The sequence below is a fragment of the Catharus ustulatus genome, chromosome 2, assembly GCF_009819885.2.
Source record: "Catharus ustulatus isolate bCatUst1 chromosome 2, bCatUst1.pri.v2, whole genome shotgun sequence".
NCBI lineage: Eukaryota > Metazoa > Chordata > Aves > Passeriformes > Turdidae > Catharus > Catharus ustulatus.
The window spans coordinates 90,758,311-90,783,736 of record NC_046222.1 but is presented as its reverse complement, the minus strand read 5'-3'; the positions used below and the strand labels follow the sequence as shown (position 1 = coordinate 90,783,736).

Sequence of the window (25,426 nt, the reverse complement as noted above, 5' to 3'; positions counted from 1 at the left end):
CCACTTTGTGCAGTTCTCTTTAGACTCATGTCCCATTTATTGTTGCTTTGCCCTCCGGCTGGGTTGAGAAGAGCTGAGCTCTGCTGAGCATGTTGTGTTGGCAGTGCAGCAGCCAGGAGTCTTGTCCAATCTTTGTTTGAACGTCGAGAGCTGCAGCCTCCAATCCTCCCTGTGGGGACATGGGTCAGTAGTTCTGACTCTCAAGATGTTTCCTTAATGCCAAGCCTGAACTTTTTGGTTTTTTTTTCTGAAATTTATCCCATTACATTTCGTCTCTTACAGACCCAGGCTTTTGTTTGACTAATTCTGATCTCCTACCTGTAAATTGTAAACAACTTTGCATCTTAAAGTAGGTATTTGTTTATGTTGGTATTAGTAGCTTTTCCCTGTAAGGACAGTTTTTTCAGTGTGACTCAGTTTTTTGTGTGTATATGTTACTTATATTGTGTAACAATTATTTTCAAGTAATCGATAAGATGGTGAGTGTTTTGCAGAATGGTTGGCACTACACACAAGCTAAATAGTTGCTGTGTTGGGTCACCATCTGAGTGCCTGGGGCCCAGGACTTCAGAGCATTTCATAAAATGTCTTGATGTTACTTGTTAGTTGCCTTATGAAACCTATCCTTCTAGACATCCTGCTGCATTGTTTGTCTGAAAGTGGGGTAAGCCGCTGTGGGAAATTGTTTTCCCAGCAAGTTTTAATTGGTTGCTGGGAATTACTAAATCACTGGCTGTTATTAAGAGTAGGCTTGTTGCTGCATAAAGGTATCAGGAAATAGTTTTGTGACAGTGGAAAGAAGTGAAGGTGCTAGAGTGGCAGGCTTTACTACAGTAGTTTCACGAATACAAGCCGCACGGATTATAAGCCGCACCCCCGGTGCCTCGACAATGTTGCTGACTTTGTCAATAGATAAGCCGCACCCCGAATATTAGCCGCACTTTCCTTCGTAGCGAGAATCCGTGCGCAGCTTTCACAAATTGGCCAATTAGTAACAGGATCGCGGCATAGCGGGCTTTACTGGCTCGGGGCGGGGCCAGGCAGGCTCGGCCCGCTCATGGTTGCCGACGGGGCCGGGTGGCCCAGCTCAGCGCCACGGCTCGGCGGGGCTGGCCGGGTGGTACTGCCGCCGCCGCCGGGCTCGCTGGCCCCCCTCACCCGTCAGCACCGCCCCGCTGCCGCCTTCCCTAGCCCCGCCGGCGGGCTCGCCGGCCGCGGCGCGCCGCCTTCCCTAGCCCCGCCGGCGGGCTCGCCGGCCGCGGCGCGCCGCCTTCCCTAGCCCCGCCGGCGGGCTCGCCGGCCGCGGCGCGCCGCGTTCCCTAGCCCCGCCGCCGGGTTCGCCGGCCGCGGCGCGTTCCCTAGCCCCGCTGGCGGGCTCGCCGGCCGCGGCGCGCCGCCTTCCCTAGTCCCGCCGGCGGGCTCGCCGGCCGCGGCGCGCCGCGTTCCCTAGCCCCGCCGGCGGGCTCGCCAGCCGCCCCCTCCCATCTGCACCGCCGCCGGGTTTCCTCGCCCTGGCCGGCACTGCAGGCCCCCGCACCGCCAGGCTCCCCCACGCTGCTGGCCCCAATTCTGCTGGGCTTCCCCCGCTGCCAGGCAGCCCCACCCGTCGGCCTTCCTGCTTCTGCCATGCTCCCCTGCACTGCTAGCCCCAGTTCTCCCGGGCTCCCCCGCCATGCTGGCTCAGGCTCTGCCGCCCTCCCTGCCCCGCCCTGCTGGCTCAGGCTCAGCCGCCCGCCCCCCACACTGCTGGCCCCGCCTCTGCCAGGCTTTCCCACCTCAGCCGGGGCCGGCCGGGCTCCAGCTTGGCTTGGGGCTGCCGCGGGCTCTCACTTCCGTGTTGGTAGCTTTTAGAATTTTGTTAATAGATTAGCCGCCCCGGAATATTAGCCGCACTTCCGGGTTTCCACCAAAATTTTGGTCAAATTGGTGCGGCTTGTATTCGTGAAATTACTGTAAATGCTTTTGATGTCTGATCTACCTTAAGGTGAGATGGACTATCTTTAGATTTTTACAATGAAATTGTGAATTTATATGGAATTACTTTGTTGGTTAAGCCAATGTGGAAGAGAGCTAAAAATCAAGAAGCTGCAGAGTACTCACTGTAGTCAGGACTGTTTAGAAGCTTGTGAAGAAGAAGAAGAACAAATCTGTTTATTACAAGCAAAAATCCAACACTGTTTGCTACAAAGACTTTATAGGGATTTTACAGGACTTTTCTTAAAGCTTACTGACTTTTTCTTTTCCACCTCTAATCCCTGTAGGATAAGTACTGCCTGGAAATAGCTCTTCAGTTAAATATGATGGATACTGTTTTGCTATTTGGATACTTGTTGTTATGATTTTTTTCAGAACTATAAGGAAAAAAGTACCATTACCTTCCTGTATCATGCTATATTTATAATCTTAGAAACTATTGGCTTTATTTCTTTTTGCTGCCTTGGTAGTACTAAATTTTTGATCTGCCTTTTGTAAGAGGTCTGTGTAATGTTTGCTGGTAGTCCATGGGGAGCTGTCTCTGTGTGCTAGATATCTGAAACAGTCTGTAAAAACCAGGAAATTATAAAATTATTTTCTAATACATTTCCCACCTAAGCAGTGTTATATCCCTGGGATTATTTATGGAGGAGATGTGAAGCATCGTAAGACCAGCTTTCTAATTCAGTTTTGAAAGCAATTGTGAGATAGAAATTGCACAGTAGATGATGCAAGTTATCAGGCAATCCATATTATCAGAAGCTAGCGAAGGAAGCATGGATTAGCTGAAATGCTCACAGGAATGTTTGTAGCTGCTGAGAAAACTAGGGGGATAATTGCTAATTAGTTTCAAACAAGACAGGTGAATTAATAATTGCAATTAATGATGTGGGTGAAGGAATGAGGACTTTATTCATTCAGTACTTGAATCAAGCTGGGTGGAGCTGCATGTCTCCTTGAGAGGATGCTTTGAACTCAGAGTTACTTTGACAGATCAGAGAAGGAGTCTGGAAGGAGGGGCTGGATGGGGCTGGACAAGGCATGGAGGGGGCAGCTCTGTGGCATAAAGGTTTGGCTGCATGCCTGCAGCCTGGGAGCAATGGGTCCCAGTAGCAATAACTGCTCACAGCCAGGACTTGAGACAAGAGTCATGATAATGCAAAAGCAAATGCATTGGAGTTTATATGTAGGATTATTATCTGCAACTCATGTCACAGTAAAGAATATTTTTCTGTAAAAAGAACATATATCCTTTTCTCTGTAGGAAGGGGTTCAGATGGAAGACTTAGTCCAGGACATCGCAGCTTCATACTGGTTTTGTGTGCCAGCCCTGGAAAGGGGGTTGGACAGCAGCAGCTAGAAGAATCAGAAATGTAGACAACATCCTATAAGCAGAGGGTGAAAGAACTGGGTTTTATTTAGTCTGGAGAAAAGACAAGGATTTACTGACAAGAGAGTTAAGTTGGTGTTCAAACTGAATCAAGAAGAAAGAGATGAGATCATCAGGATCTGGTGCTGGGAGATACCTGGTAAAGGCTTGAGCAGCCTGGGGAAAGGTGTGCTTAAAGTGCTGGGATAAACTTGTTGGCAGTATGGATCACACAGCATGGAAGGGGCTCCCCTGGAGAGGCTGAGAAGCATCTGTTACACAGAGTCTGAGTTCTCGTTCTTACCTGGCTGTCCTTTTTTCAGGACCCTGGCAGATCTTTTTTCTGTGACCATCTCTCTTTTTGCGAATGGCAGTGCAGTGTGTGGGATGTTTGATGAGGAAAGCATGAAGCTCTATTTTCAAGCAGTCCAACTCTTGTTTTGGTGGCTTGGCTGTTGGTAAGCACCGTGGTAAATTACAGAGAGAGCGATAGTATAACAGTAGTGATAACTACAAAAATAGATCTGTGTTCCAAGTGGCCTTCTGTTGTTATAAGTTGTATTTTAAGAAATAAATCTTGCTGATGCTTTTTTCCCTGGTGACGCTTAGTTTCCAGGCAGTATTTATGAAAAACTACTGTGCATTTCTAAATTTGTTTTCTGTGTCTACACTGTCCTTTAGTTCCTATAATTTTTTTTCTGTTTCTTCATACCACAATTTCTGTTGCTGGCCCATTACTTTTTCAAATGCACCTGAAGAGTAAGAGTTAAGTCTGTTGGCAGTCTGTGTGGAGGGGAGGATGAGCATCTTCTGTGCATTCTTTACCCTGCTCACAGGGAGATTGGTATTCTTCCATGTTTTTAATCTATTGGGGAAGAACCCTCTGATCATTAATTTGAGGTGATTTAATTTGGTGTTTCTCAATCAATATGTTAAGACCACTCTTAAAACAAGGAGGGGGGGAAATAGCATTTTGTGGGAGAAATTGTATTTTTCATCCCATTTTATATATTTGTTCATGATTGTGAAATAAGTTAGGAGTGAAGTTTATGACTGTATGCTGTAAGGATTGGAGAAAAAAAAATTTAGTTGGATCTTCCAGTATTTCAGAGTTCATCTTGGCATTTGACTGAGCAAATAAATGTGTTTTTAATGAAGAGTTCAAAAATATATTAGTTTTGTGGTTCAACTGGGAGGCAAAAGCTGTGGTTTTGTTCACACTTAAAAGCTGTAGGCTGTGTTGCATTTTAATGATGCCATTTGAGCTGCCACAACCAGGGCTTTGCTTATGTTTCTATGGAAAACTTATATTAAATGGGTTCAATTGAGACATTAAAGAATTATCCCATAATGAAATATATAATAAGAAAAACTCATTCGAAGTCATGTTTGGAAAACTTAGCCAGCCATCATTTATTTATTTATTTATTTATTTATTTATTTATTTTATTTTCTTCACTTGCCCTCCCTCCTCCAGTGCATTTTGTGGGTGAGGCTCTTGGCATTTCTTAGCTGGAGGGTAGAGGTTACTACCAGGTGGAGTAGTAACAGGCAGAGCAGCAGGGGGCTGCTAAAGCAAGCCCGTCTGGTCACCCCACTCCCTGTGTACCAGGTTTTTCTGCTGCCCCTGGTCTGGGTCCCTCTGGATGGAGTCAGGAGGCTCCTGCACAGACCCTGTGGATTGCTCTGGGCCATGTGTGTGGTGGTGGTGGTGGCGGAGTGTGTCTGCTTATCTCAAGTTAAAAACCCAACCCACGTAGTGTGATTCATGTTTCAACAACCTTGGCTCTGATACTGCTTTGATCTACAGATCTTCTTGTGTTACTCAAAGTTAATTGCTTAATGTGAGGTATAGCCAGAGAATGTCAGGAAGATGGGAAGAGGAACTTAGGAAGATTTAAAAAAACCAAAACAAATCCCCAAACCAACCAACCGAGCACCTCTGCTGCCTGCTCGCCCCACCCCCCACCAAAAAAAAACAGCCCCAACAAACAAAACACCAAAGTCACAAGCACAAAAAATGCCCAAAAATGAAACTTTAAATCAAAGAGAATTACTAGAGCCAAAACTTCAAAATTTTGCATAGTCAGCATACAGGAGCTGTAATATATTATATGTTCCCCTTCTCTTCCCCCCCACCTCCCCAGACTGTAAGGAAATGTTTTCCTTTGATGCCACAGCCTTAGTTGAGCAACAATAGTTGTAATAAGTAATGGGATCTGTGCCACTCCTCAGTGGATGGGTGGTTGTATCTTTTTCTTGTACTCAAAATGGGTGGAGGAGCACAGATGCAAGAGTATGGTGCTGACACTTTGGCCAGAAACTGCCTTGTTTCAGTTAGAAAAACATTATCATATCCCCCCTTTTAATTATTTTTCTTCTGGCAGGGTATGCAGTTATCACTTCCTTGGATTTTACATGCATGTTTGCTCTCTAATACTTTCTTCCACAGCTCGTAGCTGTCCTGTTTTTGTTAACTTTTTGCTCCGAGGCATGGGGCAGGCTGCCTGCTGGGACAGCCCCTGGTTGGGCTGCTGACATCTCTGAGGAGTGCTGCAACTCATCTCTTGGGTGTGACGACTTTAATGCCTTTGCCATGTGCATTACAATAGGGCACAAAACATACATGTGCATGATCCTGCAGGAGGGGAATGTGGGCAGTTGGTGGAGGGAAAAAATTCCTTCTATTCCCGTATTTAATATTGCTCAGGACTAGATTAAAAAGGGCGAGTAAGCAGAATCCCTGCCAGGGAAGCTAAGCTATTCAGGATTGTCAAGGAGAGGTCTGGAGGAATGTCGTGAGGAATTAAGTCAGGAGCCACATGGAGCTTTCCCTCTATGCTTATTTTGTTTGCCCTCCTATGAATTTCTAAGCATGCGTAGTTCATAGAAGATCCTCTTGAATGAAGAAAGCATCAGTGTATAAGGAGAAATCAGCACCTTAAGCCAGTTGAATAAGTGTGCATCTATCTGAATGTGTTTGAAGTGTTTTTATTCCCAAAGCAGGACAGAGAAAATAGTAATTAAAATTTTATTTTTTTAGATATTGGTAAAGTTCCCATTCATGTTAAGAGGATGGCAAAATCAATTTTGAGAATATTCTTATGAATTTGTTTTTAGCTGTAGTACTTGTTGCATTTCTATCATAGTATGTGCACATACAGCTGATATGTTTCATTTTTCCACATATCAAATGAGAACTGTGGAATTTAAGGCTTTATGTTCTGGGCATATAATTTACTTGGGAAAGTTGCAATAAAAATAAAATGCAACCTTCACTTACTTGCCAAAATTTAAATTGTAGCTCAAACATGAAATGCCTGATGTCACTCCTTCTACCTAAAAGCACTCCTTTCATTTTTTTAGGAGCTTGTGATGTGATCAGCTGAAGCGAAAACATCTACCTCATGACCTGGCATGTAAGTGAAGGAGGAACTGATACTTAAAAATAAATAAATAAATGTGTGTGTGTGTTGGTGTTTACAATGTGTAAATTGAATCTATATACCTTCAACTTTCAGATATCACCTTTTAAATGAAAGCTTTCTGAATTTTAAAGGAATGTAAAGTCTTTTAAAGGGAAGGAAGTAATAAAAGAAGCTGTTAACAGTAACATTTCAGCCTGCAGTACTCCTTAATAATCTCAGTTAAAATCTCTGTCATGCATCCCATAGTGCTTGAAATGCTGGTAGGCATAGATGGAATAATTTTACGTTAACTCAATATTTACAAGTGCTGCTTCTATTCCTTTTTCTTCTGTGCTTCTTTTCTGGATATAAATTCTGATAGTTGTGAAGAATGCATACTATACATGGTGATACCCTTCTTAAATACTCTGCTTGTGCAGAAGATTTAGATTCTTGATATTCTCAAGATACTTCATAGTGAACTTTCTGCAGCTTTGTGACACTTCTATTTTATTCCCTTAAGTAAGCAAAAATATTTCAATCCTCTGCAGAGGCATTTTTAGATTTTTTTTTTTGTCTGCCCACTCTACTTTTCTTTTATGTGGCTTAGAGGATTAAAGTGCAGTCAATGCTTTGAGGGGCCAATGTCAGCAGTGAGCTGAGTGTTCCTAATTGGTGCCAACACCTGTCCCTCATTATGAAACTTTGTTCAAGCTGTCCGGTGAACCGAGGTAACCAGTCTCCCTTGCATGTCTCTAATGTGATTATAAAGCCCTCTCCTCATGCAAGTTTTATTACTTATTCAACTTTTGGGCTGATGTGGAAAGTGAAGCTAAGCTGAGCCATTTGGCTGACTACCAAAGATCATAAGGAGTGGCAAAGAGAAGGGATTCACTTATCTCAATTTCAAGAATTTTAGTTCAAAGCTTGCTTGTGTTTTGACTGTTTAATTTTTTTTTTTAAAGGGGGAGAGGGGAGGACTGATTTTTGGGATTTTTTTTCCCCTCATTTTCAACGTCAAATACTCTGAATTTAGAGACCAGATCTACAGACTCCCAACTGAGCTGTGAACATCTGAGTGCAGCTGCTATTGTGCATAACCCATTGATTTTCTGCAAATAGAGCTTTGGCCTTGACCACTCTTGCACCATTGCTTTGTCTTCGAGGGGTCAGGGCTTAGCAATTCTTTTCTACACAAAACCAGAGTCAGCCTCTCCTCCCACCTGATTCTGTACTGTTAGCAGAGCTACAATGCATTGTGTTTTGCCATTGCAGTTGGAAAAGATGACCTCAGACAGATTTCACCAGTGAAATTAATGGCTCGGATGAGATGGATCACTATCATGTTTGGGATTTAGAGGCAAAGGTTTAAGCATGGTTACATTTTTCTAAGTAGTTTAAGTACATTTTTAAGCATATAGCTTGTAGAATTCAAGTGTGCAGCACTACAGTGCTGGCTGGAGGTTTTGGGTTATTTCCTTATGAGGCAGGAGAGAGACAGAATAACTTCAGATGTATATCTTGGAAAGGTTTGAGATAATAAACCTGTAAGAATCACATGAGAGCACTGTTAGTTATCCAGATTTGGAAACCATAAGAAAATGAAAGTGTAGTGGATTCTTAAACTTGAGACATAGAATTGGAAGTCTAGTTATTAAAGGGATTGAATCTCTACAGAATAGAAGAGAACCCAAAAGAAAATCTCAAGTGGATAGGGCCCAAAGGTGGATGTAGACTGTATTTGTACAACTCTTTATTTGATTTCTCCTTAAAAAAGGAAAACTAAAAATCAACAACTCAAGTATACTAGGAATGATCTAGTCTTTTACTTAATAATTTTGGCCAGAATAGTTCTGTGAACTGCAATCAACAAACTTTAAGGGCAACAGTATGTCGAGTGTCAGAATCTCTGCTGGTTATTCTCATCACAATCAAAATCTTATCTGATAAACATTTCAATATTTATCACAGTCTTCTAGACACCCATCTGATCTGTAGTCCACAGAGGTCAGGTTAGGAAGTGATGAATTAAAAAACAGATCCATATCCCAGAGAGGAATTAATAGGCTATGAGTATTTGTAGTTTCAGATTATTTACATTACTCAATTAGGCCAGTTGCTGTCTCTGATAATGGTCAGCAGTGGACACCTAGGGAAAGAAAGCGTTATAAAATTCTGTTGACTCTGTTTCTTGTAAAACTTTGATTTTGGAATTTCCAGCAGATTGACTTGACATTGTGTTTAATAGCCTTTGTTCTCCATTTTGCCTAATTTTCTTCAATCTGTTTGCTTTTCAAGCTCTTGCAATATGCTGTAGCATGGAGTTTCTCAAAGTAATTTTGTACATAATGACTTTTTTTTTCTTCACTTAATTACTTTCCCTTGAAATTTCTTCTGTAATTTTTTGTTTTCCTTGTCCCCTGGGCCATGAGAAGTTGTGAGTAGTCTCTTTATTCTGTTGCTTCTCTTTGCCACTTAAAACAGATAGTCTCAGTCTGTTTTATCTCTCACCCTAAAGCCATGGCAAACTTTGCTTAGAGCTGTAGTTGGGGGTTAGCATTCTGCAAATACTTCTCTGATGGTGTTGGGGGAGCTAGAAGATACTGCCTTGCTCTTAGCCTGAATGAGTGATCCACTAATGTTGCTCATCCATAAAGCTTTCTCTGTGTTGCTGAGTGGATGTAGCAAATGAAACCAGACAGGCTTGTGTCGGTGCTTGTCACTGCTGCTCTTGGGCCTTACCAGAAAGATACCTCTCTTTCATCAATGTGCTGTTTTCCTCCTACAGTAGTTTGCTACTGGTGGTTTGACAATGTCCAAGTATGGTATTTTAAAAGCTATTCAATTAATGTGTGTGTTTTCATTGTCTTCAGATGTAGAAGTGTCTCACAAGTGCTGTGTATGTGTTAACTGGAAACCATAGTCAGTGCTGGGATAGGCCAACAACACTGAGACTCACTGGCAGGGGTGTCTGAGGGAGCAGCTTCACATACCTGATCTGTGATCTGCTCCCAAATCACAGCTCCTGTGTGAGCAGCCAGTCACTTTTGATGCTGCAGAGCTGGGCAGATGGATGGCTGGAGTCTGGGGTGGCTTTATTCTGCCCCAGTCCAAGCAGGCTTGATTGTGCCTTCTCTCCTTTGCAGAGCCCTGGTAGCTGGTACAGCTGCAGTCTCCCCCATGTCCTGCAGCTGGGCGCGGTAAGAGCCTGCAGAGAAGGCAGCTTCTTTACAGGTCTGTGAATACCTCTGACCAGGTGGAATTGCATATACAAAACATATCAGCTGCTGGTTTTGCATTGCATCGTGGAAGTCTTAAGAGTGATGCTGCTGTGAAGGTGGTTTGGTTTGTTCCGTTTCATAGTTGTTCTTTCAGTTGGAACCTCTTTTCCTATTTCTCAGCAGAGATTTTAGTACTGCTCTTGGCAGCATGGGGTTCAGTTGCAGCAGCTGCAGCATCTTGTAGCTCTTACCATATGAATAAACATGTGGTGAAACACCTTCCTACTTCATGACTTGTAGACATTTTATTCTTGCCAGTAGAGTAGTGCAGAGTGGACAAGGGACTGCTTCAGGCAGACTCATTACCTCACACCTTGGCAGCTTTGGAAGGTCAGCTGTGATAGTTCCTTATCCTCAGGGGATGGAGTGTTCTTCTCTACTTTCAGAGTCCACCCGTTCAAGTCCCCATGTTCTTTGTGATCCACCTTGTGGGTTGGCACCTTTTCTCCTGTGCCAAAAAAAGCCACCTGCATCAGCACAGCTTGAGAAGGACATATTTTCTACTAGGAACAGTAGAATAGTGATGGTCTAGTCTTACTCATTTAAATCTTGTTTATTTCCAGAGGACAGAAGAAGGAGGAATTTAGAGGACTGTTAATTGTCAGTCCTGATCACTGTGTCCCCTCATTAAAAAATATAAAAGTACTTTGGCCTCAATTTGGCCATTTGATGGGAAATTGAACCTTACCTCGTTTTCAGGATGCATATCTTGACTGTTTTCCCAAACAAGATGTGAAAGTTTGGAAACCTTGGGCCAATATAATCATCCTTTCCTCTTTTCAGGGTAGCATCAGCCCCAGTAGACAATTCTTATTTATTTAGTCATCGCTCCAGCTCATGTTATGACAGAGAAAAATACTTTTTTTTTCCTCTACTTTGTACACAAAAATGGACAAACATCAGTTGACCACAGTATCTCTTTCGTAATGTTTTTTCCCCATGTCAGTTTGGTGATATAGAGAAACCTGGAATAGTATTTATTTTTTTAAATCTTTTTGACTAAAAGACTCTCTGTGTCCTTTGATGTGCTGTATACTAGATTGTAGTACATAACATTAATTGACCAGACATTAAAATTAATTTTAAATCATTAGTTATTAAGACAGATTTTTTGTCTCTTCAAGAGGTTTTTTTAAACTAAAAAGTGTTTTAAGAAACCTAATAGAAACTGTTTTGTCATGCTGTGATATTTTGACTTGGAGACACAAAATAATGATGCACTTGCATATATACATGTTATGTGAAATGCTAGAAAGTAGAGTGTAGTAGAGTGTTAGTATTCAACCAGTGATTTGAAATATTCTAAATACTATTTAGAGTTCTGGCTGTGACAGTACGTTCCCTTTAATTGTTAGTATCCAATGATCCTCAGTACACTCTTTGTATTTGAGGAAAATTTTAACATCCAGATTGTTTATTTCAGCTTGTAAATGACAGCCATTTCTTGTCAGATAAGGAAAGAAGTTATTAACCTAATGTTTCCTGCAGGAAAATATTTGTGTTCTTACTTTCTCTGAGTAGGGTATAAGGATGCATATTGATGTTTTCTGTCTTTTACAATCCTTGAGGTTTTGTTGGTGGTGCAAAATTTGGTCAGCTTCTTCAAAGCATTTTAAGTAAGGAAAAAATGAGTCAAAACAGATAAAGTATTTAATGCAAGCTACTGTTGTTGATTCTTTTATTTGAGAATTGAAAAGAACAAAACAAGAACAGTGAAACCTACTTTAGTATATTTATTAACAAGTACAAAACAAATTATTATTTTAAGCAAGTGTTTTGCAGGATATAAGTTAATTGAAAAGTTGTTTTTCATAATCCCAAATAGTGCATACGTTTCTAGATTCTTTCTTTGATAATATCCTATCCTGAACCTTATTTTGTCATGAAAGCGTGCATTAGTACAGCTGAAGTACAGAAAAAGATACAAGTGGGCAACTGCTGGCAGCATCAGGCAGATGGGACAAAGTGGGGCTTCACTTGGACTAGTCTGATACTGGTTATTGCTTAATTTTCAATTAAGTAGTGACACTTCTATGGGGTTTTTTTTGTCCCCATCTCCCCTCTCCCTGCACTTTCATCAGTGTGCAACAGCAGAATAATACTTAGTGCATCACAGGGAATTTTCTGATTTTTCTTCTGTTTGTTTCCACATGTTCATCAGCAGGAAGGGTGGTGAGTGGCAAGGTCACAGAATATGCGCTTGGGAGACCTGGGTGCAGCTGCCTGCTGATGCCAGAGGCTCCAGCATGATGTATGGCTGCTCTGCAGCTCTGAAATGTCAGGGCTTTCAGTGCTTGCTTCATATGAGCTTGTCATGGGGGTAGATATGGTGAAGACTGAAAAACACTTAGAGCCAAGGTAACGTGAATCATAACAGTTCTTAAAATAGAAAGCCCAGCTAAGCGCTCAGAGGTTTTTCTGCTCAGTCATATTGGTGAAGTGTGTGCTGCTGCTGTTTCTCACCAGTGCTTGGCATGCCTGTGACTGCAGTCTGCTTGTAGGTACAGGGCACGTGGCAGTCTTTGGTTGTCAAACCCTCTGGGCAGCCAGCCCCTTGTTTGCCCATCTTACCATAGGGTGTGAGGACCTGGTCCATTTTTGTAGCAGTGCATCCACATCAGTCTTTCTTCAAAGCAGATGTCCTTAACTTTGTTCAGTAACTGGGCTTTGTGGGGTTTTCTTTTCTTCTTTTGTCCCTTGGTACTTGACTGTCTTAGTGTTAAGTCAGGCATGAGTTTTCTTCTGAGGAAGCCCTGTAAAAAAGACAGAACATGATCAATAACTGCGTCTCCCTAGCCAAATGAGCTTGCTGAGCATGAGTAACTGGGGTTAGGTGCTTTTCCATGGCACTTGGTGCAGGTGCAGCTAGAAGGCTCTGTGTGAGCTGGCCCTTGGCTCCCGGGTGTTTCCTTCAGGGATCAATTAGCTGCTGTGTTGTTTCCAACAGCCTGACAAGAGACAGCTTATGTGACCTTTAACAGAGGAAGTGAGAGCTGTAGTGGCATCCCTCTGTTGACAGTGTTCTGCTGGCCACCTCAGCAGATGGTGGTGCTTATGTGTTCAATATCATTGTGACTTTCCTATTGGGAACTTGTTCCTCATTTTGTCATGCTGGGGACTTCATTGCTTCCGCAGGGAGGGACCTACAGCAACGAGATGGACCTGGCTGGGGTGGGCAGGCACTGTGCCCTGCTGATGACCATGACTCCCTTTCTGGGAGGGTACATGAGGGATGTACCCTCATTTTAGCCTTTTCCCTGCCTGGGAGTAATGCCAGGAGGAGGGTGAGAGGAACTGGAAGGTGGGTGTGAGGAGTTGTACCAGGCTGCAGACAGGCAGACACACTTCAGGCATGTGCGTGTGGCAATGCCAGGCAGCACCAGACTGGTTGTGGTTCTAGGGAAGAAAGTGATTTGTTTCTTTTTAAATTTATGTTAAAAGCAGACTTGCATTCAAATACAATATGGTGTTTTGAAGGAAATAATTTTGTGTGTCCAAATCTCTGCTGCTACTTTAGGAAAATGATAGTCCTGTTAATAAACAGCTGGTATAAAACCAGTGTTGTGTTCAGGAGTAGAAAATTAATAATGAGGACTGAAGCAGTGAGTAGCTCAAAACCACATACACAGTGGTGTATTTTCTTGAATTAACAACGGTTTGATGTTGTATAATTTTGTTTTAATTGTCTCTGCCCAGATCAGTATTGTCTTCAGGATGGTAGTGTTAAAGCTGTGTTTAATGGATGGAAATATTTCCGTGTCAGCCTGGCCCACCTGGCTATTCTGTGTACAGGCCAACACATGTACCTTGTCTCAAAGAAGAAAATAAGGCTGCTCAGTCACTGCTGAGTGTCAGGAAAGCACTGGGAAGACAGTGCAGTTTAATTTCTTTGTAGCCTGTTGAAAAGTTTCTGCTTAAGTAGTGATGGTGCTGCATGTGTTGCTGGTGATTTGTTCTTCTGAGGATTTCTGGTTTTTAACAAGCTGCTTGGTGTGAGGCAATTTAGAAGGCCTCTGGTGTAAATCTGCTCCCCTGCCCTCGCAGTGGATCAATGCATGGATGTGGTACCAGAAATTAAAAACTGTACTTCTGTTTTCAAGGTAGGAAAAGTACTTAGGGTGTGCTGTATTTTATTGTGTCGTAAAAGTGTATTAGAAATATGAAGGAGCATCACTTACCCTCTTTTTATACTTGGAAAGTAAAGTGATGGTCATTAAGTACTTTGCACTAGACTGAATGGTGTATCATCATGGTAGAAGGGCACACGAAATGATGTCAGGGTTCCCTTTTGGCCCATAATCCACAGTGAATCTGTGTGTGTGATTATATTTGGGGTTTCTTCATCCTAGTTTTGTGATTCAGCAGATGACTTCAGTCCAGAATTTAACAATTAAAAAAAAATATTTCAGGGGATAAGTCATGTTTGGAATACTATATTTTGGACTTCTTTTTTTTTCTTCTCATTTTTAAACCTACAGTACCTTTCAGGCAGCTGCCAAATTGCTTTATATAAAGAGGAGACATACAAGGAAGACTGAGTTTGAGACTGTGTCCTGTTGCTACTGCATTTCATATAGACCCATGTTAGCAACCAGATTCCTGTAATGTGCACTTCCTTGCTTACTGCAATTATTTATTGCCTAATGACTAAGCACATGCTGGTACTGCTGCTTCTAAAAAGTGCATTCCTTTTAGAATGCTGGTGCATTCCTCCTTTGTTGAATTACATAGTATTATGTTAATCAAGACTTAGTGTGAAATGGTAGCAAGAAAAAAATTTATTTTGTGGTGGGCCCAGAATAATCTTCACAAAATAACTCATTATTTTATTTGGGGAGTTAGGGGAGACTAGGATAGATGTGGTCACTCTATTATGGACTTCTTGAGTAGAATAGAATACTACAAATTTTTAAGAATTTTCTGGTTAGAGTGAAATAAAAAAGCAATCACTGAATTTTAAGGTTGTTACTTTGTTTGCTGGATATCCTCTTCTGTGAATTGTTTAACCTTTCAAACCTTTTCAGTGTAGCAAATATTGCTACGCCAGGTTCTAAGTGAGTGTTTTTTTCCAGTTAATACAGCGTTTTTGTGAGATTGGATAGGATATTAAAAAGTAATAATAAAAAACCCAAACACAAGCGATCTCTCTTCCTCTAGTTATTTGAAAGCTTGTATTAACTCTATTCATATTTCGTAATTTCTCTGGCAGTTGACTATGAAATCTGACCTATTTAAATGGTTTTACTGTACTACATTTCCTGGAGACCTTTCAAGATAATTTGCTTCCTAATCTAAATTTAACAGTTACATAAACCACATTTTGGAGACTTGGAAATTGCTACCTACTGCCTCTGCCTTTTTTTTTTTTTTGTAGACAAGCCATATTGTAAAAATGTAAGCACAGAATTCTAATCTGCAATTTACATGTAGTCTGTCATTTGGTTTTCATACATAGATGCTGTTTTTCTTTTTAATAAAGTAGGTTACTTTTTGTCCCACTTGAAAATTTCTATAGTGTTGTGACCAATTCCATTTTTGTCAGGCTGTTTTAAGATGCGAAGAAATAAAATCTCCCAGGTCTAAGATTTGTTTGCTTAATGGTTTCTTGAATTTTCTGGTTCTGTTTTTTCCATCTCTGTAGGTCCTAACAGGTACTGAGTAGGGTATGGATGTGTTTAACCTTTGTCTGCAACAAACTGAAGCCAGGAAGCACTGCTATTCCTTGGAGAGATACTGTTTTGTTCAGAGATCGTGGCTGACTTTAAAGATTCATTTTGTACTCTTGTCACTGATGTCTTGCCTAATATGTTGTACAAATACAGACTCGATGTGATATCTTTGTGTCTGCTGTTACTGACACTAACTATCCAGAGGAATGCACTAAAAAAAGAGGCTAAATGTAATTGTTTATTTGGTAAATTTAGTTGTTTGCTCTGATGCAAGTTGGAAATGAAAAAAATATTTGTCTTGTTTCTGCAGATATTTGAAATGGGTTTTTGTTTTGGATAAGCCTCTGAAATTTTGTTACCTGTCTACTACTTGCATGTGCTGCTTGAGTGATTTTTTTGAGTAATCCATGGTAACTAGCTTTTCAAAAGAGGGAAGTGCCTTAAGTCAGCACAACATTGATTTTCCTCAGGAACAGGAGAGAATGGTGGTAGAGGCAAGTGGCTGCTTCTTATTCACAATGCAGATACTTGTGAATAAGCAAAAAGGAGCGAATGCAACTTGGAATCATTAATTACAAAACATATCCCTTGGATTTTTTGAAATATCAAGTGTTACTGTCTTAAGATTCTTGCACATGCTGGCTGAGGTGTTGATTCTTCTTAACTTAGGATCCATGTTTTTATTTCAGCCAGGTGCTTGCAGGGTGGCTTTTTCCTGGCTTTCCTTGAAAGTGCAGTGGTGTGTTGGGTACAAGCATTGGTTCTGTCTCCAGGCCAGAATTCCCAATATGTACAGCAGCCTTCTGGAAGCCAGGGAAAGCTGGCAGCACAATGTTGCTGTCTGTGGCTGAGGCTTTCCTGGAGTTGTTTTCTGCTTAAACACACAAGAAGGTTCAGGGCATCTTGACCTGTTTTCAGTTGTTAAGGTGACAGCAGGCAATGAGGCTGATTTCTCTTTTTAAAAGTTGCAGTTCATGTCTTAAGCTGTTTCAAGCAGATTGGGCATAAATGTGCAGCCATGGCTTGGCAAGTCAGAAGTACAACAGGTGCAGAATATGGTGAAAGTTTAGGAATAACTCTAGTAATTCATATTAAAAACAATGCCAGCAAATGTTTCATTGCAATAATTGCCTGGAGACTTGAACATCTTTTTCCTTGTGATATGATGATTTCTTACTGCTGCTTCTGTTTTTCAGTTTTTATTTAGAAGATCCCTGAAGATGTGGGCATCTTTAGAATTTTTATATGTTGTCGTACAAGTGATTAATAAGATGTTAGTCCCTGTGTGGATTAAAAAAAGAAAAAAAAAAAAAGAGGGTCAAAACCACTTAGTATATTATGTTTGTATTTTTAATGATAGTTTTTGCGGTAATCTGTGCTTGCCTATATCGCCTGTGCACTCTCACTCCTACTTACTTTCTAACATAGAAATCATGATCCAGTGACTGAGAAACAAGGATTTTCTCCAGGCATTTTGGGGGGAGGAGGGGTGGAGCCGCATCTCTTTTGCTGTGCACTCCCTCAACTTGTACATTGTTACTGCTAGGAAGTGTAAATGTTAAAACTTAAGTCTATTTGATCAAGAAGTTCAGCATGCCCATTTGCAAAATGCAGTGACAAACTGAAGGATGCCAGTCTGCTTTGGGGATTTTGGACTGAAGCTGGGAAAGGTTGACATCAATTTTCAAGGGTGGGGGTGTCTGTTTTTCTGAATTGAGCAGCTTCTGATTCTGCTATTCTTCAAAGGCAGATGAAAGTGAGGCAGGACTTTCCCACTGAATGGATGTTACTTTGGGATCCCTCTCTAGTGTCTAGGGAATGGAGGCATCATTATCAGGGAGCCTTTCTGATGAGCCCTTGTGCTTTGGGGTGGAAATGAGCTGAAAGTTTTATTGCAGTCCCAGTGTACACAAGGGTACAGCAAAGGGGTTCTCTGTTACAAGAGAAAAGTGAAATCCCCTGTAGAGGTGGTCTCTGCTGAATAGTGCTGAGGCTCTGGGTCTCCTCCTGCATCCTGTGGGGACATAGGATGAATTTGTAGCCTGTTAGGCACTTAAATAACCTGACTTACCAAACACAGCACACTTGTAATTTGTTGTAACTCTGGATTTTTATACACTGTTGATGTGGTTAATATTGCTGAAAAAGTCAGGCAGGAATCTAGTACTATTACTATTCAGGGCTTTTTTCCCTCAGTGACTAGTTTTTCTGTCTACTATCATGGAGGTGTAAATCTCTTTCGTGAGCTGCTACAAACCCAGTTCTCGAATGACAGCTTCTTACTTTTGTTTAGCATGTGTGTGTGTTTGTTTTTCTGCTCTCATGGAGTTGTTGGCAGAGGTGTGCTTTCTGTTCTAAAGTTTTTGTTACACTTGCCATTTCTAAGTAAGCTGTCTTTGAAGTGTAGGCATCTCTGCTCTGCTTTCCCAGTTGCCTAGGCAGAAGTCCAGGCTTCCTCGGTGTTCTGTCCTGTAGTTCTCTCTCTGAACCTCATGTTCGACCCGACTTTAATTGAATGCTCATGTTACGCTCTGCAGATAGCTGTCCTTAGTACAGAGTGAAAAGGTTTTATTGCTGCATGTTTGTATAGCCTCTCAGAGATGGGAATTGCCTGCCATAAGCTTTCAGCACCTTTTAACAATTGGTCAAAAATTCACCTGAACATAAAACCAAAGCAAGTAGGAAGAAATGGAAGTGGGGAATACTACTCAGCTCACCTAGATGCTTCTATTTTGTTGTCTTACAAGGTCTTATAATGTACCTGATGGTCTTTAAACCAGGTTGTTTGGAAATGAAGCCTGCCAGCAGATAAGTTGTCATGGGCAGAACCTGTGTTTTTTAGGGAGACCTGCATGCTCCATGGGGCTGGGTTTAGCCTGGAGTGCAAGCTCTCAAATAGGCAGTACAATTTTATTTGCTCTTGATTGAAATCCATGCCTTTAAATTTTGAAGTTGGCAATAGTCTAGTCTAGTCTTCTAGACCTGCCTTCAGTACCTTGCAGCAAACTTCAACTCTGGTGCCCCCAAAACATGTAAAAAGACAAGTCCCCCTGACCCAAGTGCCTTCTACGTGTCAAACAGCTTTTGTCCAAAAGCTTTGTGGAAGTTGCTTCATGTTTACACACTACCTTACATTGCTCACTGAAAGCAAAGCCCTGTAGTGTTTTGAGTGTTTAATTTTTGATGTTTCTCTCTTCTTGGACACTGGTCTGCACGTATAGCATGGCTGCCTTGTCTTCCCTATGTTGCCTGAGCTGTGAGAAGGTGAATTAATGTGAAATTATTTGTTATGTAATGAAATTTTATACCTTGCTTAAGCAATTATTCAAATGATCTTTGTCCTCTGTCTTTCTGTCTTCCCCCCAGGTTAAATACCTGACTCAGAAGTTCTGTATCTCCTTTCTTGAAAACTGGAAGCATCACTTCCTTTGTCAGCTTTCAGGACTGTGGGCAATGTCTTCTTTTTTAACAGGTTGAAAGGATTGATTTAAACTTCGAGTGATCACTGCATTTAGATTCAGTAAATTCACTCTCTTAAATACAAAGACTGCTGAAATTTTCCACTAAATTAAACACTTGTGCTGCAAACAATTCAATTTCAATCTCTTCAAAGCCTTTGGGCAGGCTTCTCTTATCTAGAGATCTTGTTTATCCCGTGGTATTTGGATAATCTCAAGAACCATTGTACAGTAACTAATGTGGAGTGCTTATCAAATGGGATATTCAGCTGTGTTGCTTTTTTTAAATAGTATGTGGTTATGTTTAAGCAATGAAACTGCTTACATTTCAGGTATAGCCAAGCTGGCACTTGGAGTACTATAGACATTTCAGGTTCAGCTATCTGTAACCTACTTGAGTGTATCTTCTGCTTAAAAACAAGCAAAAAAATGAGTTCTTGTATATTCCTGCAGAATTGCTTTTTTTACTACTTTTCTCTACTGATTTTCTCATTCATTCCATTACAAATATAGGGATTTTTATTTACTGCTATTAATTGTAAACTGTTATTGAACCTTAGTTAACAAATGTAGCTACCATTGAATATTATGGAGTGGCATGACTAATAAGAATGTGTATGGATTTTTCTTGGCACTTGTTGAGAGTATATAACTGATAACTGTTTAGATTTTTCATTTATTAAGTAGAGGTGCAGAAAGTTCTTCCCCTCTCTGTAGCATTACATGTTCAAAAATTAATTTTGAAAAGTTCAATACCTTTTTTAAATGCAACTGGTGCAGTACCACTGAAGTATGTCTCAGTGATACTCTTGATCACTGCATACTCAAAATTCTGAAAACCACATCGCTTGTGAAATAAATGATCAGGTGACTTACATGGCATCAGTCACTGCTTTCTATGATTGTCGCTATTTAAAATCTGCCTTTTGCTTTGCATGGATACCTTAAGGTGTCTTTGTGCTTTTTTTGTTTGTTTGTTTAGGTTTTTTAAGGTGTTACATTTCTAAATCCTTGCCTTGCTGTGCATCCACCTTATTTCCTGGCCTCCACTCGTCTCTCAGCTAGCTACTGCCACCATGGCAACTCTTCCTCCAGCTGAACAGATGGGACATTGAGTCGAGCAGTGCACCACTCATGCCCTGCCGGGAATCAGCTGGCGGGTTGCACTTCTTTCTGCAAAATTAAAAGCAAGCTCTGCCCAGCAGAGGCATGCTGGTTTTGAGGGGTGCTCAGTTTCACAAGCAGGACTGTGATCTAATGGTTGCTTGCAGAAATAAAACATAGTGACTGAACTGGGATTATTTCTGTGCCCGAGACCTCTTCAGAGGAGCTTTGCCTTTAGTGTGAAGAGCTTGGCGTCAGCCAGCAGCCGGTGATTTTCTGGTAGAACAGTCGCCATCAACTTTTTTTTTTTTCTCTTTAGGATGCGTCAGGATGAAACGCCACAGGCATCTAAGCACCAGTGACAGTTCAGACAATGAGAGTAAGTAATACCTGCTAGTTTTTCTTTGGTCTATCACCCCCTTGTGGTTTTCTTCTGTGGTTTGAGGGCAAACCATTTTACCTCTTAAAATTTTAAAAAAAGGTTTCTTGATTGATTTCTTTATGCATTTGTGGTCTTTGGTGTTCTGAATCATGTTACAGGAGGAGAATAAGGCAAAGGATCTTATAAGGGGAGTTTTGAGTATACTCAGAATTTCAAGACAGACTTATACATCTTTCTCATTCATAGCTGACAAGAAGAAATTTGTAAATCCAGAAGAATTTTACTGCCCAGGGTTCTATTCTGTGATGGTTTTTTAAAAAAGAATCTTGTTGTCTTATGGTATGCAGAGCTTCAACATTAAGGTAGTTGGGGATGGCAAGTTATTTGAGCATTAATGTGTTAAAATTATAATCAGTATATTGATTGTTATGTTGTCTCATACTGGTTCTGGATCTACTCCTCTTTGGTCTGTTCAACCATTTAGTAAAGTTACATTTTAAGTGTTTCTTGGCAGACATCTACCTGAATGTCTTCCATTTTATCTGCAAGAAACCCAAAACAGAACAACCCTGTGTGGCAGGATCTTGTTTGTTTCTATAAACCTGTGCCTATCTAATAGCTCTATACCTAATAATGATTCATTGTCATAATCACTGCAAGTCATTGATGAACTTGTTCTACTGAACTAATGTTTTGCCCAAAACATCCAAGATCACACTATGGGTTTTTTGCATCTCTCATTAGCACATTTTAGTATAATTGCTTTGTTCTTTTGGGGTTTGGTTTTTTTTGAGCATTTTCAAATTCTGTTTTACTATTCCTTCCACTTTGTTAGAAGGGAACTAAATGAAAGGAAGCAGTCTGTCTGCTTGTTTCTGTTTACTCATGCTTGTACTGGGCAGAGCAGAATGCACCCATAAACTTGGTGTGCTGTGGTTTTATAAAGAATGAGTGGAACAGGAGGAGCTGAAATTAAGCCTACAGACTGCCTAACAGGTGTTTTTTTTGCCCACGTCTTGTCAAAAATTATAATTTAAGAGATTGGAGTGCCTTGTGTTTTACTGGAAAAGTTAAATTAATTGAACCAAGCTATAATGATCCTTTTTAATTTCTTTTTTTTTTTAACAGGTCCTTCCACTTCCTTTTCTTCTTGTTCTAAATACAGGAGCAAGTCAAAAACACCAGCAAATGAACAAAAGAAGCCTGCTGAGGTAAGAACTGGATTGATTACTGGTAGTTTTCTTTCCTACAGTTTTTGTGTTCCTAAGCCTTGAAGAAGTGAGCTATGAATCTAGTGCTGGTGAGTCCTTTTGTCACCTGTCAAATTCTCTGTGAACCTGCATTTTCCTCACTGTGTGAGTGTTATAGGAACTCTGGTGTTTGATGGACCGAAATGACTTACGGCATTTGTAGATAGTATAATGTAGTTTGCTCTTTCTCTGGAATTGTAATATCATTTTGAAGTTGGCCAAAGCTGGTATGAGAACATGGCAGAGAAAAGTGGTTCATATCTATGTGTTTGGGAAGGATACTGTCTTTCTGCTTCAGAATGAAAGAGTGGGACATTTAAGTGGGTAGGATATTGTATCTGCAGTTTTTGCTCTGCTTTTACTGTCCACGTAGCTTTTTTGTTTACTCTGACGTCTCCACCTGTTAGAACCTCCACACTTATCACCAGTGTCACTGGACCTGTACTCACCCATTTAATAAATTGACATTTATGCACAATCCAGTGCCCAAAGCTGTCTTGTCGACCATTCCATTGGTAACCTCTCTTAGTGGAAGATTTGTTGGCTGCCTTCTCCAGATTTTATGCTTGCTTTCTTAAGGGCTGAAGTCAGATACTGTAAATTGGAGAAATATTTCTTGTAGCTAATTCCCCTTACTTGTTATCACATTGCCTCTGAATGAGTCCTTCAGAATTTTAGTTATGTCGCAGAAGTTGTTCACTATACCAGCAGCTTTTTACCTGAGTGGTTACTGCTCTGCAGGGTTGTGTGAAATATGTAGATTATGCTCCTACAGCTTAAGCTATTCAGCAAACATGCTTCATGCTTCCTTTCTAACTAGGTGGGTTTGGTGTGGTAAGAACAAGGTAAATGATACAGGATGTGTCTTTTCTTTGGAAGCTTTATTCTTATTGCAAGTAAATTCAAGAAAACTCACTAATTTCTAAAAGAAAATACAAAAGAAGTTAGAAAAAGTGGAATTGTCTAGAACTAGCTATATAGTATTTTATTTGCAGTCACCAAGAAGGTTAAAAAAACCCATTAAGCTTTATGCCTTTAAGATGTTATGATGATTATGGTTCCGTAAGAATTTAAATCTTAAAACAGGTTATGACTACTGAGGTCTTGTAAGTGTTGCTCATGTGTGCCTAGCAGTAGCTCTGTTACCAGTCCAGCTGTGCACAAGGGAGCTGAAGCACACACGTTGCCCAGCTTGTTGCTGTTTCAGATACACCTCAGTGCCAGCTCCTTACCAATCCCTTCTTTCTGCACAGCCATCCAGTTTTATTCTTGCATCTCTTCATCTTAGGGATTGCTACATTACAGCCGCCTTTGAGTTTGCTCCATTCTTTCTCCATGTGCATATGCATAGTAAAACAATAATTATGAAGATGTGGTCCAGCTATGTAGCATACAAGCATTCTGTTTGCATAACTTCTAGGAGTTAAAATGACCAATGCTTTCAGTTTCTCCTTTGAGATAATCTTTGCTGCCTTTTACCAATTCCAAGGCAAAATCTTGATTCCTTTAATGCTTGAAAATTTGAAACTTTGATGAACAAAATCTGGAATATACACTTGAAATTTGAAAAGTCTATTTCATAATGTAATCCTTCTAGTAATACTAGAATTTTCTTGTCATGTTTGATTTAAGATTCTCCTCCTGGGAGGAAAAAAAAAGAGAAAAAAAAAAAAAAGAAATCCCAAACTCATCCTGAGTACAATATGTAAAAGATCCCTGAAACAAATTAAGTTCTCCTGGAAAGGGAATGGAAGGAAAGGTGACAGTAGTATGTACCTCTTGTACATAAGACTTCTGGCAGTTCTTTACATTTTTGCTTTTGTTCTGGTAAAGCAAGTGCTCCCTGTGACCCCTTGAAAAGCATATGCTGGGAAGTGCATTATATGAAATGCTTTTGTCAGCAGAGCATTGAAATTGATTATTTATGCATCAAGTGGTGACAAGGGTGCAAAGCAAATACTGAAAAGGGACCCCACTACACACCCTTCCAAAAATCATGTTGTAAATCTAACAAGCTTTTTGTAGCAATAGTTGTCTAATATCTATTAAATAGAAATCTAAATTTTCAGGCTGACAGCATCTCTTTAGCAAGGCCTCTCTGTAACAAGTTGTCATTGCTCTCCTCTCGTTCACCTCTGCTTGCCAGGCAGCAGGCTGTTTCTTGAGTTAGTGATGCAGAAAATCTAGAAGGTCAAAGCTATAAATAGCTGTTTGGGAATTTTTTGTTCATGGTCTTCATGCATTAATTTTCTTTCATGCCAGTGAGCCTTGGTTTTTGAAATAAATTGCATGTGAATACATAGGCTTTCTTCCCCTTCCTCTACCATCACCAGCCCTACCTGACTACCTGTGTTCGCTCCAAATAAAGGCTTGGGTTTGGTACTCCCATAAGCAAAGAGTGAGTTTATGTGCCAGTTCAGAATTTATCTAAATATGCCAGTGTCCTCTGAGGTTGCCTGTAAAAAGTGATGAGTGGGTGCATCTGAGGATTGCTCTGCCTTGAATTGCCTTCCAGGTGCTTTAGAATCCAGGTGGGTTTGGGAATGATCTCAGTCTAGTGTTACTGCCGGGCAAAGAGGTGTCATGTTACAGTGCAAATGTCAAGCTCGTTTCCAGAGCCTGTATAAATCCCAAAGGGGTTTTACTGGGTTGGACCTGGTTTCAACTTACTCCAGTCTCCTCCTTGGAGAAGAATGATAATGATGCCTGTAATGATGCTTCTTTAGACCATGGTACTTCTGTATGTAATGTCAAAAGCAAGTCTTTCTTGCTGCTCCCCTTCTGGATTATAATCTATCACAAACTACTGAAATGGTGGTTTAAAAATTCTGTTATCCCATTATCTTAAGCATTTACTGTGAATAAATTAGCTGTGTTGAGGTTAGAGTCAAACCAGTAATACAAAGTTCATAGCTGGTTTGGAGACTTTTATGATGCTGTTGGCCACGTACCATTTGTGATGTTGCCCTTCAATGGATTTAAACATAGACAGGAGGGACTCACAGCCCTCTGCAGCAGCCTGTGTGGGAGCAGCAGGGTAGGAGACATTTGGATGTCTGGCTCAGCATGAAGCCTGTACTTGGCAGTTTCCTGTCTCCATGAAAGCTGGGGCAGAAAATGATGGCAGAGTAGTAGGAATCACTTTTGCAGAGAAAACCCATTAGCTGGACTGTCCTGAATGACTGACCATGTCTTTTCCCTTTTGCTTATGGGGTCACAAAAGAACCTAAGTGATCTTTATGACACTCAAATTTATGTATATCTTTTTTTCAATCCTGTCTCCCTCTTGAAACTGCAAAGAAGTGAAGTTAGCATTGTGCTTTTTTTTTTTAACTCTTTCCATGTAACTTGGTAATATTTTACTTCTCTTTGCAAATAGGGTTTTGAATCTCACAGCAAGAGTAGTTTTTAGTCCCTCATTGCTGATTGTGACAGCATGTATTATTGTGACAGCTGTATTATCATGTGAAATGCAGCCTATCTTCCAAAAGTAAATGGTCTGCATTCATTACTTGGGTATGTGAAACTCTTT

General features: G+C 40.8%; 1 protein-coding gene across 2 annotated transcripts in view; it reads left to right on the top strand.

Moving 5' to 3' along the window:
• Window positions 1–6,709: 6,709 nt before the first annotated feature.
• Window positions 6,710–25,426, top strand: part of JADE3 (jade family PHD finger 3) — a 47,177-nt gene continuing 28,460 nt past the window's right edge. The window contains exons 1-3 of one of the 2 annotated variants that reach the window (XM_033052388.2): window positions 6,710–6,762; window positions 20,582–20,641; window positions 21,773–21,855. In XM_033052388.2, the coding sequence (XP_032908279.1) occupies window positions 20,593–20,641; window positions 21,773–21,855 (132 nt within the window). In that variant the 5' untranslated portion in view covers window positions 6,710–6,762; window positions 20,582–20,592. Of the gene's footprint in view, window positions 6,763–19,138; window positions 19,173–20,581; window positions 20,642–21,772; window positions 21,856–25,426 lie in introns of those variants that run through there. The other variant, XM_033052387.2, reaches the window with a different exon arrangement.